This window comes from Protopterus annectens, chromosome 9.part0, assembly GCF_019279795.1.
Source record: "Protopterus annectens isolate FY-2018-M chromosome 9.part0, PAN1.0, whole genome shotgun sequence".
Classification (NCBI taxonomy): Eukaryota; Metazoa; Chordata; order Ceratodontiformes; family Protopteridae; genus Protopterus; species Protopterus annectens.
This window is the reverse complement of record NC_056743.1, coordinates 630131865-630145086: the sequence shown is the minus strand read 5'-3', so window position 1 is coordinate 630145086 and position 13222 is coordinate 630131865. Positions and strand designations below refer to the sequence as shown.

Below are 13222 nucleotides of genomic sequence, written 5' to 3'. Positions count from 1 at the left end.
TCATCCTCAAGTCTTGGTGAGTACCTTCACAAGGTGAACCCTGTTTTTTTACAAAATCTCACAAAGGTGACACTGATATATATAGACTGTATTTTATATAGCATATATCATGGACAGAAGTAGGTTAAAAAGGAAAAAAGACAGCTGAGTACACAAGATCCAGGATAAAACAGTGCTCAATCCAGGTAGGCGCACTGGTAACAGGACTGGAAAAAATGACAGTGTAGATTCCTCAAAATATGGAACCATTCCTAAAATGGGGCTAGGCCAATCCCAGGGTGAGGATGGCCCCCCTATTGTAGAAGGAAGTAGTAGTATTTCACAAAAATCACAAAAATTGACAGTGCAAAGAAGAGCCATAAAGATGATAGAGTGAACTATTGATGATAAGAAAGAAGTTATGCAAAAATCCAGAATTTCCAGACACAAGATATACAAAAAAGATTCTTCTTCTTCCTCTTTCAGCTTTTCCCAGTTAGGGGTCACCACAGCGGATCACCTTGTCCGCTCATGATTAGCAGTGGAGTTTTACGGTGTCAAGTTGCCAGCCCGATGCCCAACCCTTCAGAGAAGGCACTCACATGCACACACTCACACCTAGGGCCAATTTAGGGTGTCCATCCCACCTGCAGCATGTCTTTGGGATGTGGGAGGAAACTGGAGCACCCGCAGGAAACCCACGCAACCACAGGGAGGACATGCAGACTCCGCACAGAAGGCACCCCAGCCGAGGATCGAACCGGAGAACCTCATGCTGTGAGGCAGCAATGCTAACCACTGCACCACCGTGGCTGCCCAAGATATACAAAAAGATTAAGAGAGAAATTAGAGGAAAGAAAAATACTTCCACAAGAAAAACTGTCAGAAGCCTCAAATAAAAATGTGTGTTCATTAATACAACAGATTTGTGAAAAACATAATATAGACTAAGAAACATTGATCTGTTTGTAAAAAGAAGCATCTGAGGAAGTGCAAAAATATAAACAACAAAGCCTAGAGATTTTTTAAAAAGTATAAGAAAAGAAATATGGACATGGGAAAAAAAGAGAAGTTTGATATGGTGCGATATTTATGCAACGTTGAAAGCCAAATTAATCAATATAAAAAGGCAGCCCCAAAGATATTAAAAGAGAAATATGGCAAAGGAATCCAGATATGGAAAATTTCACAATAAAAATAATATCACAAAGAAGAAATGTAGAAAAGAAGATTAGTAAAGTAGAAGTTAAACAATAGAAGCTGAGGTTATGGAATGCCTGTGAAGTGAAGGATTTGGTATAGAAGATCTAACACAGGTTACATCACAACATGATGGAATGAGTCCCCAAAGTAAGGAGAAACAGGAAGATCAGGATACATCTGAGGAAGAAATGTGGACATGGGAAAGAAAAAGAGATTTAATATGGTGTAATATTTATGCAAAGAAGAAAGCAAAATTAAGCAACACAAAAAGAGCAGCACCAAGGATATTTGAAGATAAATACAGACAAAAGAATCTGGACATGGAACACTTTACAATACAAAAAATAAGAGGACAAAGAGGAAAAGTAGAAAAGAAGATTAGTAATGGAGAAGTTAAAGAAATAGAAACAGAGGTTATGGAGTACCTGCAAAGTAAAGGATTCTGTGTAGAAAATCTAACTCAGAAAGCACCACAGCAGGATAGAGCAATAGACACCCAAATTTAGGCAGAACCATTGGAACAGGAAGCAACTGGGCAGTGGCCATATGAAGATATTTTGGAGACGTCCACAGGAAACCAATTTAAATGTTCACTTGAAGCTGGACAGCACAGGAAGGAACAGGAAAATGTTGCAACTCTGACATAGTCAATGTTGAGGAGTGATAGGCCAGTGAGTTCCCATATGACAGAGCAATGGATGACTCAGGATAAAATTGAAGAGAATATGCCACATGAAGATGCTCTAGAACTCTCTATAGAATGCCCACAGGAAATGGAGAACAAAAAATGTGCCCTCAGTTTAGACAAAAATGAGCTAAGAGAAGAGTTGCTTGATTTAATAGAAATAGATAGACATATTAAGATCAATGAAAGAAATAGACTGCAGAAGGTCATTAAAACCCAAAACGTCAGAAGTTTGATAAAACAAATGAACACAGTAATTAGGGCTGTCCATAGAGATCCATGCAATATAACAGAAGTAAACAGTATATATAACTGTGCAGCTAAATTAATAACAGATAAAATTCTACTACAAGAACACAGGGTGGTAAGGGGAAAAAAAGGGGAGAAATTAAATACCATCATGGAAGTATCGAATAGGGAAAACTATAAAGCAATTAAGACAAGAATTGGCATTGTTAGAAGAGTACAGAAGAGGGAACAGATCAATAAAAATACTCACAAAGATAGACGTGATAAAAGCAATGTGCAGTATTATAACGGATCAGGATCTATCTTGCACTGTTGCAAATAATAAACTAAAAATCTCAGCACAGGCAGAAAAACTTAGAAGATACACAGATAAATATAAAGGAAAAGTACAAAACAAGCAATTTATTGATTACCCCAAAAAGTTCTATAGAGAATTGGGAAACAAGCCAAAAGGAATTGAAAGACAACCCTAAAAAGAAGAAATAGATACATTTTGGAGAAATATATATGAAGATCCAGTGGAACATGACAAAGATGCTAAATGGATAGAAGTAAAAGAAAGAATAAGTGGTTCAAAGGTACAGGTTATGAAATGGGATGAAATAACGGCCAGAGAGATTGAGATAAACATAAGAAAAGCCTCCAATTGGAAAACCCCAGGCCCAGATGCAGTACCTAACTTCTGGCTAAAAGTATTAAAAGCTTTGCACGAATATTTAGCCTTGAGTAAGAAGTATTTATATGCACACCCCGAACATACACCAACCTGGTTAACAACAGGATAAACAATGCTCCTACTCAAGAGTGAACCTGCAAGTTACCCTAAAAATTGTAGACCAATAACTTCCCTTCCGATGACATATAAACTATAACTGGAATTGATGCCGGCAGAGTTTATAGTCATTTAGAAGAAAATTCAATCGTGGCAATAGAATAAAAGGGTAATAAAAGAAAGTCATATGGAACAAAGGATAATCTGTTCTTAAATAAAGTCATAATGGAGAACTGTAAAAAGGGTAAGAATCTAAGTATGGCATGGATTGACTACAAAAAAGCATTTGATAGTATCCCACATTCATGGATAAAAGAGTGCTTAAAAATGCAAAGATACACCCTACACCTACACTGATCAACTACATTACAGTGACCACTTTGAAATTAAGCCATGATGAAGGACGAATTATTATTCCAGGGATAAAAATTCAAAGGGGGGGATATTAAAGGGTGACTCCCTATCACCGCTGCTATTCTGTCTTGCCCTTAACCCATAAGCTCTCTACTTAACAGATTAGGTCATGGCTATAATTTGGCTCCTAGAAAACAACAAAGTATAAAGACCTCTTATCTTCTCTTTGGCAATGATTTAGAACTGCATACCTCATAAGATGAGGAACTGAAAGCACAACTGCAAGCAGTCAAAACTTTTTCAGATGATATAAGAATGTAATTTGGTCTTGATAAATGTGCAAAAGTAACCTTTAACGCAGGAAAACTGTAGCACCAAGAAGATATCAGTTTGGGACAATAATGTGATATAAAAGAACTTGAGCAAGTGAGAGGCATAAATATTTAGGAATTGATGAAGGATCAACAATAAAACATGAACAAATGTTAATAAAACTTAGTAAGGAATACTTTAGAAGACTTAAATTAATCCTGAAAACAGCACTGACATCTAGGAACAAAATTCAAGCTATAAACCAATTTGCTTTTCCTGCCCTAACTTACAGTTTTGGAGTGATTGACTGGCCCCAAAACATGTTGACTATATTAGACAGGAAAACAAGAAGGATGGGGCACACTCAACAAATGATTTATAAAAATCAGTGCATACCAAGATTATATATTCCCCATTCTAAATGAGGCATGGGTCTCCTTGAAATTGATTACATGTATAGATCTGCAGTCGTGGGACTGCACACATATCTGCTGACCTCACAAGACCCAAACATAGTAAAAGTTTTGAAACATGAGGAGAATAAATCTAAGATGACTTCTCTGCTTAATCTAGCAGAAGCATATTAGCATCAAGCAGGAATGGAAATCAAACTAGAAGTAGATAAAAATCAGGCAGCAACTGAATGTGCCAAAGAACAAAAGAAAGAATACAAGGTGAAGGATCAGATGAAAAGACAAGAAATGTGGAAAATGAATAAGTATAGTTGCAAGTACAGAAAACTTCTGGAAAGATCCTCATGTTGATCAGGATCAAATGCAGGAATGGTTAAGGACAGGTGAATTCAAACCAGAAAGATGAAAGGTTAATATTGGCAGCCCAGGATAGTGGGCAATGTACAAGTTGGTTTACAAAGTCCATTGAACATGTGGGAGAAACAGATAAATGTACATTTTGTAAAACATTTGGAAACAGTTGCACACCTCGTTACTGGTGTAACATACTAATGGCAGAAGAACTGTATACTGAAAGGCATAATAATGTGGCAAGACTGTTGCAGTGGGGATTGTGCAAAAATTATCGTATTGAAGTGGTTGAAAAACACTGGAAACATGAGCCACAAAGCACAACATATGAAGTCTACATCACATGGGATCACCCATTACCAACAGTTCAAAAGATAGATTGAAGAAAACCAGAAAACCATGAAAAGAAAATAAAAGTAGCATTGATCATTTAAATCACTACTCCCAGTGATTACAGTGTCTTACGTACAGAGAAACACAAAGTCATAAAATATGAAGATTTGCAGGCAGAAACGAGAACAATGTGGAAGAAAGGTACCCAGACACTTTCAATAGTAGTAGGAACACCGTGTCTTATAAAACAGAATCTACAATCGTATTTAGATATGTTACCAATACATGTAATTCCATACGAATTGCAGAAGGACTCATAACTGGGCACATTGCGGGTGCTGCAAAGAGCACTTCTGGCTAACATTAAAGATTGAAACAATACTAACTTCATGAACTTTAATCGCACTTTGACTTAAGAATGGGGTCCATTCCCGTCATGGTATTAGAAATCCAAAAGACTTGGAGAAATTAAAAAGGTAAGATAATGCCCTACTGTTAACAAGACTACAATGTACAACCAAGTAAGAAACATGTCAAACTTTAACAAGGAGGACTTCATCTCATCACTTAAACTCTGTAATTGGAATATACTAAAATATACCCCTGGATAATACAGTCACTCAGTTTAACAAAATCTTCTTAAACATCTTAAATGAAATTACCTCTCTCCACCTCTCTCAGTTATGGTAGGTGTTCCACAAGGATCAATATTGGGTCAACTTCTATTCAACATATTCACAAACTCCATTATGTCACAAGCATGGCATCTATTGTGCAATATGCAGATGACTCAGCCCTCATCTGCTCAGTCCTATCCTATCCAAACTCCAAGAACTCAACCAATTCTCTTTCTCAGTAATAGAATCCCAGCTAAACAATTCCCAGTTTCACAAAACCAAACTACTGCTCTTTACTCCTAAAACATTCACAGAACTAAAATAATATTTTCATATCTTTTTATCTAACAACACCAAAATACAAACAGTAACACAAACTAAGCTACTAGGTGTTCTATTCGATGAAAAACTAAAATCTGTCCATCACCTTCTGCAGTCCACAAAAAAAATAAATAAATAAACTAGGCTGATTCCACTCAGCACTCCATAGCCAGAACTTACCTACTGCAATAATTATGTTAGCTATTCTCTGTACTCTATGACTCAAAAATCTGCACCTCTATCCCTCTCAAGATCAGACAAATACATTAACGACATATTTTCAAATCTCAACAAAAGCAATACCTAAACAATACTGGCTATATTCATGCACCTCACCTGGATAGCCCCACCTACACCCTTAACATTCTAGCTTTACCTGTTATCTCTTCTTTCCATTTCTCCTCCTTTCATTTCTTCCTTTGTCAGGCATCATTACCCCATTTAGCAAACTTTGGAGAATTATTTTTATCTGCACTATTGGCATGACAAAAAAAGTTTGTCTTCATGTCTGATTCTTCATCAAAGATTTATCTACAGCCATAGCATGTCATCAACCCTCTTAAAATTCATCTATACCCACCATAATCATTGCAACTTGTTAATAAGTAAAGTAAAAGTTCACACATACTGCATACACAGAATATATGTGATAAAATACACTGAAAAGAAAACAGCTTAGATAAAGCATCATTTCAGTGAAGGGGTTATAGTACTCCTGGCTTCACTCATAACTTTACCTTGCTGGAGATAGCCTGTATCATACCTGCTTATATCAAAATATTATAGAAATAAACTTTTCCTTAACACCCATTCCCACCGCCTCACAAAAACATTTCTCTTTTAATGAACTTTATTTGCTATTATTTTCTATTTTGCTATTTGCTATTTTGCTGTTATTGTCAAGTTAATTCTAAACTGAATATATGTCAAAATGTCAGGTTTCGATGTTAATATTTATTTACAGTATGTATTCATGTCATATTTTCCTTTTTACAAATATTATTAAAGTCACATATTAAAGCAGAAACTGAGCCTTTGCAATGTGGTTGCATCAGGGACTGAACCTATTCTTTGTATATGCAAGTATATTTATGTATTCTTGACTAGGATGTGTGTCATTCAGCATAGATAGTTTGATCGTTTTGGGAAGATACATGGTCAGACAAACAAATAGATAATATCTCATGAAATATAGAGGTGAAGAAATGCACAGTTTCTGGTGCTTTTTCTACTTTTTTCTTTTAGTTTGCTTGTTTTAACATTTGGGAAATTTGTGTTTGTGTCCTCTAGCTCCTGTCTAAACACAGGAACATGTGTGGATGGAATTGCTAATTACTCCTGCATTTGCCCAGCGGGTTTCATTGGAAGCCATTGCCAACATGATATCAATGAATGCAGTTCAGAGCCCTGTCTTAATGGTGGCACTTGTCTGGATAAGGTTGGTTCCTACCATTGCAGCTGTCCTTTAGGATATTCTGGGACAAACTGCCAGGTAAGAAAATGTGGTACAAAGTAATTATATACACAGTAACTTCAAAGGAGGAGTCATAGCAGTGAGACTTTTTTTTGTGATACCGTTCAGAATAAACATTATAAATGGGGGTGCCAGCCCAAGCAAAGACAGAAAATCTCAAACAGCCACTTAGCACAGATCTAGATAGGTATGTATGTATTAATAACGGAAATGAAACCAGCTCTTGATTATATCATACTACTGATAAAATTACTGTTTGTTACGAATGATGCTGATGGTTTACATTCATGTTTGGATGGCATGTGATCAGTAAGCAGGATTCATAAAGCAGAACATCACTATGCTTCTGAATAAATCCACTTTGCACACCTGTATTGCAGAGCGTGACTTAGGCATATTGTAAGTACCTTATGATTCCCACCACAAGACTTTAATGTTGGAAGATCATGTGCCTCAAGGTTACTGTAAGACATTCTAAGGTTAATTGAGTTAAACATGTCACATTGACACTTTATAAGAAATTAGGTGGTTCCTCAGATGTATGTGCTATGTTACTTTTGTACAAATATGCTCAATAAAATAAAGCTATGAAGAAGTCACATCTGAAAAGGGATGAACGTTTTCTTGGTCGCACACCATGGATCCAGTGCAAATGGTAAATCTTTCCAGAGTTGTTCCTGAGTTGAAGGTATGTGTTCTGTACTCTGTCCTGAAACTCTGCTCTAACATCAGTCATTATGTAGTGACCGCTGCATTCTGCTGTAACATCAGTTATTATGCACACACCATGGCAGTCTGCTCTAACAACAGTCATTATGCATAAAGCACAGCATTTTGCAATAGCATCAATAACTATGCACGAACCATGGCACTATGCAAAACATCAGTAATAATGCACAAACCACAGCACTCTGCTCTGCCATCAGTCATTATCTACATACTATGGCATTCTGCTCTACTATCGAACATTGTACACACAAACCATAGAAGTCTGGTCTAACATTCTTCGTTACACACTGACTGCTACACTCACTTGGAACATCCACCATTATGCATCAACCATGGGGGCTTCAAAGGGAGAGGCTGAATCAGCAAGAAAAGAGGAGTAGTATTGCTAGAACTGAATTCACACTCAAGTCTTGGTGAATACCTTCACATGGTAGATCCTGTCTTTACAAAATCTCACCATGAAGACACTGATATTTAGACTGTATTTTACATATTATAGAGAAAGGTAGATCACAAAGAAAAGAAAGAAGCTTGGGTGCACAGGTCCCAAGATATAAAAAGATGCCTACTCCTGGTGTACAGACTGGTGCCAGAACCGGAAAAGACAGTGTAGAATCCTCAGAGCATAAAACATTCCTATTACAAGGTTAGGGCAGGCTCAGGGGTAGGGTGTCCCTCCTGTGATAGACAAAACTAGTCCACAATAAAAGCAATAAAGTGAGCTACTGGGGACAAGAAAGAAATTAAACATTGTTACTAGTATGCAAAAAAAGAAACACAAAACACAAGTAATCTCCGTGGTATCCCTGAAGTCTCAAAAGGATTTAGTGTGGAACCTCCAATGCAGGCAATATCACAACATAATGGACCAATGAGTCTTCCAATGGAGTTGCAACAGATACAGCAGAATGCATCTGAAGCAAATATGCCACAGAGTAATGTGCTGGTGCCTTTGGTATAGACTCGTGCATAAGTCCTGTTAGAATTACACAGGAAAGAAAGAAGGAAATAAAAGAAATTCTGGGAATATTGCAAAATAATGGTCAATGAGGCCCCAGACAGAGGAGCAACACGTGGGGCTGGAAACATCTGAAGAAATTATGTCACAGGGCAATGTTCTGGAACCTTCTGTAGAAGGCTCACGTGAAAGTCAGGCTAGAATTGCAATAGAAACAGCAAGAAACATAGAAGATGATCTGAGTCCAGAAGAAATATTCAAAGGAAGACGTGATAGATTTAATCAAGTTGGATACACTTATTGTGCTCCATAAAAATGTATATTACAAAAAGTAAATATGAACCAAAATCTTAGAAGACTGGTAAAACAGACGAACACAGTAAAAAGGACTACTTAAAAAAAATTCATGCCATATAACAGAAATAACTATGATATATAGTTAGGGAATGAGTAGAACGCCACCATGGGAGCATCGACTAGAGAAAGCTGTATGACAACTAAGACAAGAAGCATCACTGTTACTGAAATGCAGAAAGGGAACAGATCATCCACAATTCTTTGAAAAATATGGTATATGAAAATAGACCAGGATTTATCATAAACCATTTCCTATAATAAACTAAAAGTTTTAGCACATGCAGAAAAACTTAAAAAGTATGCAAATAAATATAAAGGAGATGTACAAAATAAGCTATCCATTGATGATGCAAAAAGGCTTTATAGATAACTGGGAAGCAAAGCAAAAAGACGAGAAACACCATCAAAAAGAAGAAGGGTTAGGTATGTTTTAGAGAAGCATTTATTAAGATCCTGTTAAACATAAAAAGATGCTGAATAGATAGAAGAATTAAAGGAATCTGTAAGAAGCTCTAACATAAAGGCATACCTTTCACCTCTTCAGTATTTTGGTGAATATCCAGATTTTTGCTTCATATTGTGCTATCGCTCATAAAATGTGTTGTTTTCTACAAATCACTAAGGACTAAAGTCACTAAATAAGCACATACGAGTTTCAAACTTCATATCCTTTAGAAAATGCATGCTAATAAAAAATTGTTGTTTTGGTAACTTGCTATGTTTATAAAAGCAATATTTAAAATGTGTCCCTGATTTGGGGCTTTTGTCTTCTCATTGTTTTGCTTTGTTCAGATTTCTTGCATTAAGAGGTTGAGAGGTATATAGAATATGAAATCACATGAAGTAACTGACAGAGAAACTGAGACAAAATTAATAAAAGCATGTAAAAGGAAACCCCATATACATGTACAGTACCTAACTTCTGGTTAAAGTTATTAACATATTTGCACAAAGAATTAGCCCTGAGTAAAAATTACTTATATCTAAATCCCAAGCAGACTCTAACCTAACAACAGGAAAAAATACTCTTCCTTAAATGTGAAATTGCAGTCCATCCTAAGAACTATAGTCGAGTAAATTGCCCTCTGACATTATATAAATTTATATTCTAGAATGATGCAGACAAAATTCAATCATGGCAATAGAGCAAAAAAGTAATAAAAGAAAGTCATATAGAACAAAGGATCAACTATTGTTAAACAGGGTCATAATAGAGAGCTGTAAAAAACTGAAAGAATCTAAGTATTGCATGGATGGATTACAAAAAAAAATTTAAGATCATATGGAAAAAAGGATCAGCTATTGTTTAATAAGGTCATAATAGAGAGCTGTAAAAAAGGGGAAGAATCTAAGTATGTCATGGACATATTACAAAAAAAGCATTTAAGAGCATTTCTCATTCATGGCTAAAGGAATGCTTACAGGTGTATAAGATACGCAGTAGTACAGTGGTTCATAGAGGTACAGAGGTTTGCGTTGTTACTTCACAGCAAGAGGTTCTCCGGTTCAGTTATTGGCTGGGGTGCCTTCTGTGTGGAGTCTGCATGTCCTCCCTGCATTCATGTGGGTCTCCTCTGGCTGATCTTGTTTCCGCGCATACACAAATACCACCCTTAGCAAACCAGCGATCCAAAACTAATTTTGTTTAATAAAATCCACAAATATCTGTATTTCTCTAATGCCTTGGCTAAAAAAAAAGCCTTTAACAGAGTACACATACACATGTTTCAATTCATCCTTATATACTCAATTACTGCAGTGGTGGTGCTCCGGTAGCGTTGTCGTCTCACAATAAGACGTTGTCCTGTTCGATTCTCAGTCAAAGCGTCTTCTGTGTGGAGACATGCGTGAATAGGCGTACCTTCGTTGAAGGTTGTGCATCAGGGCTGGCAACTCGGTACGTAAAAATCTACTGCCAATCATTAGCGGACCGGAGTTCCGCTGTGGCGACCCCTAACCGGGAAAAAGCCGAAAGATACAACAACTAAATCACATAAAAAGCAATCGTTCAATTAAAATTCACATAATTCTCTTAAAGCAGACTTTTCCATGTGCATTCCTGATTCAAGCCCCTAGGGCTCATAGTATCAAACTTTAAGATCAACATAGTCTCTCTCTTTTTTTTTTTTTTTCTTTTTCTTAACAAATTTTTTACTTGTTTCCTCCCATGCTACAAAGACGTGTCTGGAGCATTTTTCCCCTGGGTCTCCCCTGAAAATTGGCTCATTCCAAGTCAGACTTTTCTGGTAAACAAATGTTAAAAAATAATAAATGAATGAATAATACACCCTACATTGTTCAATTCAGTTGCACTGACTATGAAACAGTTTCAAACCACTTCACAACTAAGCCGTGACAAAGGACAAGTAATCATCTCAGAAATAAAAATTAAAAGCAAATAATCCAGGATGATTCTTTGCTACCACTGCTGTTTGTCTTACTCTTAGTCAGTTAGGTGGTTTACTTAATAGATCAGGATAGGGTTACAGCTAACCTTCCAGAAATCACCCTTGTTTACAGATACTTCATCTACTTTTTGTGACTAATTTAAAATTATATCGTTTATCAGATGAGGATCTGAAAACGCATCTATAAATGCTTAAAACTTTCTCGGATTATATAAGAATGGCATTTAGTCTTGATAAATGTGTAAATCAACATTTAAAACACAAAAACTGCAGCACCAAGAAAATATCAGCTTGGGACAGAAATGTGATATAAAGGAACTTGAACAAGAAAGAATATACATATATTTGGGAATAGATGAAGCGTTAGCAATAAGTCGTGAACAAACAAGAATAAAGCTTAGCAAGGAATACTTCTGAAGACTAAAGCTAATTTTGAAAAATGCTTTGACATCTAGGAAGGAAATCCAAGCTATAAATCAATTTGGTCTTCCTGCACTCTCTTACAATGTGCAGTGATTGACTGGCCCCAAACAGCATTAAATCCAATGGGCATGAACACTAGATAAAATGCTTTGTGCTTATCAAATGCTATATAAAACAGTACATACAAAGACTGTATATCCCTCAGTCTGACAGAGGTATGGGTCTCCTTGAAACTAACTACATGTATAGGTCCGCATTTGTAGCACTTCATACATATCTGCTAACCTCATCAGATCCAAACATAGCGAAAGTTGTAATTCATGAAAAGAAGAAATCTAAGATAACATCTTTGTTTAGTTTAGCAGAAGCTTTTTGGAAAGGAAAGAAGTATAAATGAAAACCAAACCTGAAGTAGACAAGAATCAGACAGCAACTGAAAGTGTCAAAAGCAAAAGAAGAAATATAAAGACAACAAACAGAAGAAAAGGGAAGAAATATGAAAGATAAATATAGTGGCAACAACACTCACATGTTGACCAAGATTTAATGCAGGAGTGGTTAAGGATAATGCTGTCCCAAAATAATGAGCTATGTGCACATTGGTTTACAAAGTGTGTTGAAAAAGTGGGAGAAATGGATACATGCAGGTTCTGTAATACACAACTGGAAACAGCCATACAGCATTTTGTTGGGTGTGATATACTCATAACCTTACAGAAAGGCACAATTATGTGGCAAAAAGGTTACATTAGGTATTGTGCAAACGCTTCAGTATACAAGCAGCTAAGAAAAAATGGAAACATGAACCATAAAGCATTGTCAACACTATTCTGATCACATGAGATTACCCAGTAATCATAATAAAACAGGTGCAAGAAAACCCAGTGATTATGGTGTCTTGTGTACTGTGAATCACAAAGTCATAAAATACCATGATTTACAAGCAGAAATGAGAGCATGAGGAAGAAAAATACCCATACAGTGCCAATAGTAGCAGAAGCAAAAAGTCTACTTAAAAAGGATTTAAAATACTTCTTAAATATGTTCCTAGTGCATGTATCCTTGTATGAACTGCTGAAAGCAGTAATTCTAGTTATATTGTGCGAGCTGAGAAGAGCATTCTTGGCTAACATCAAGGACTGACAGGGGTCCATTCCTGTCATGGTATTAGAAACTTAAAGCATTTGGAGAAATTCAAAAAAAAAACAAAGAAGCCATGATACTCTGCTCTAACATCATGCATTATACACTAACCACAGCACTTTGTTGTAAGATTAGTCATTA

General features: G+C 36.3%; 1 protein-coding gene across 1 annotated transcript in view; it reads left to right on the top strand.

The window, feature by feature from the left end:
• NOTCH4 (notch receptor 4) overlaps window positions 1-13222 on the top strand; it is a 563400-nt gene that overhangs the window by 334686 nt on the left and 215492 nt on the right. The window contains exon 18 of the mRNA XM_044083199.1: window positions 6880-7081. Coding sequence (XP_043939134.1) covers window positions 6880-7081 — 202 coding nt within the window. The remainder of the gene's footprint in view (window positions 1-6879; window positions 7082-13222) is intronic.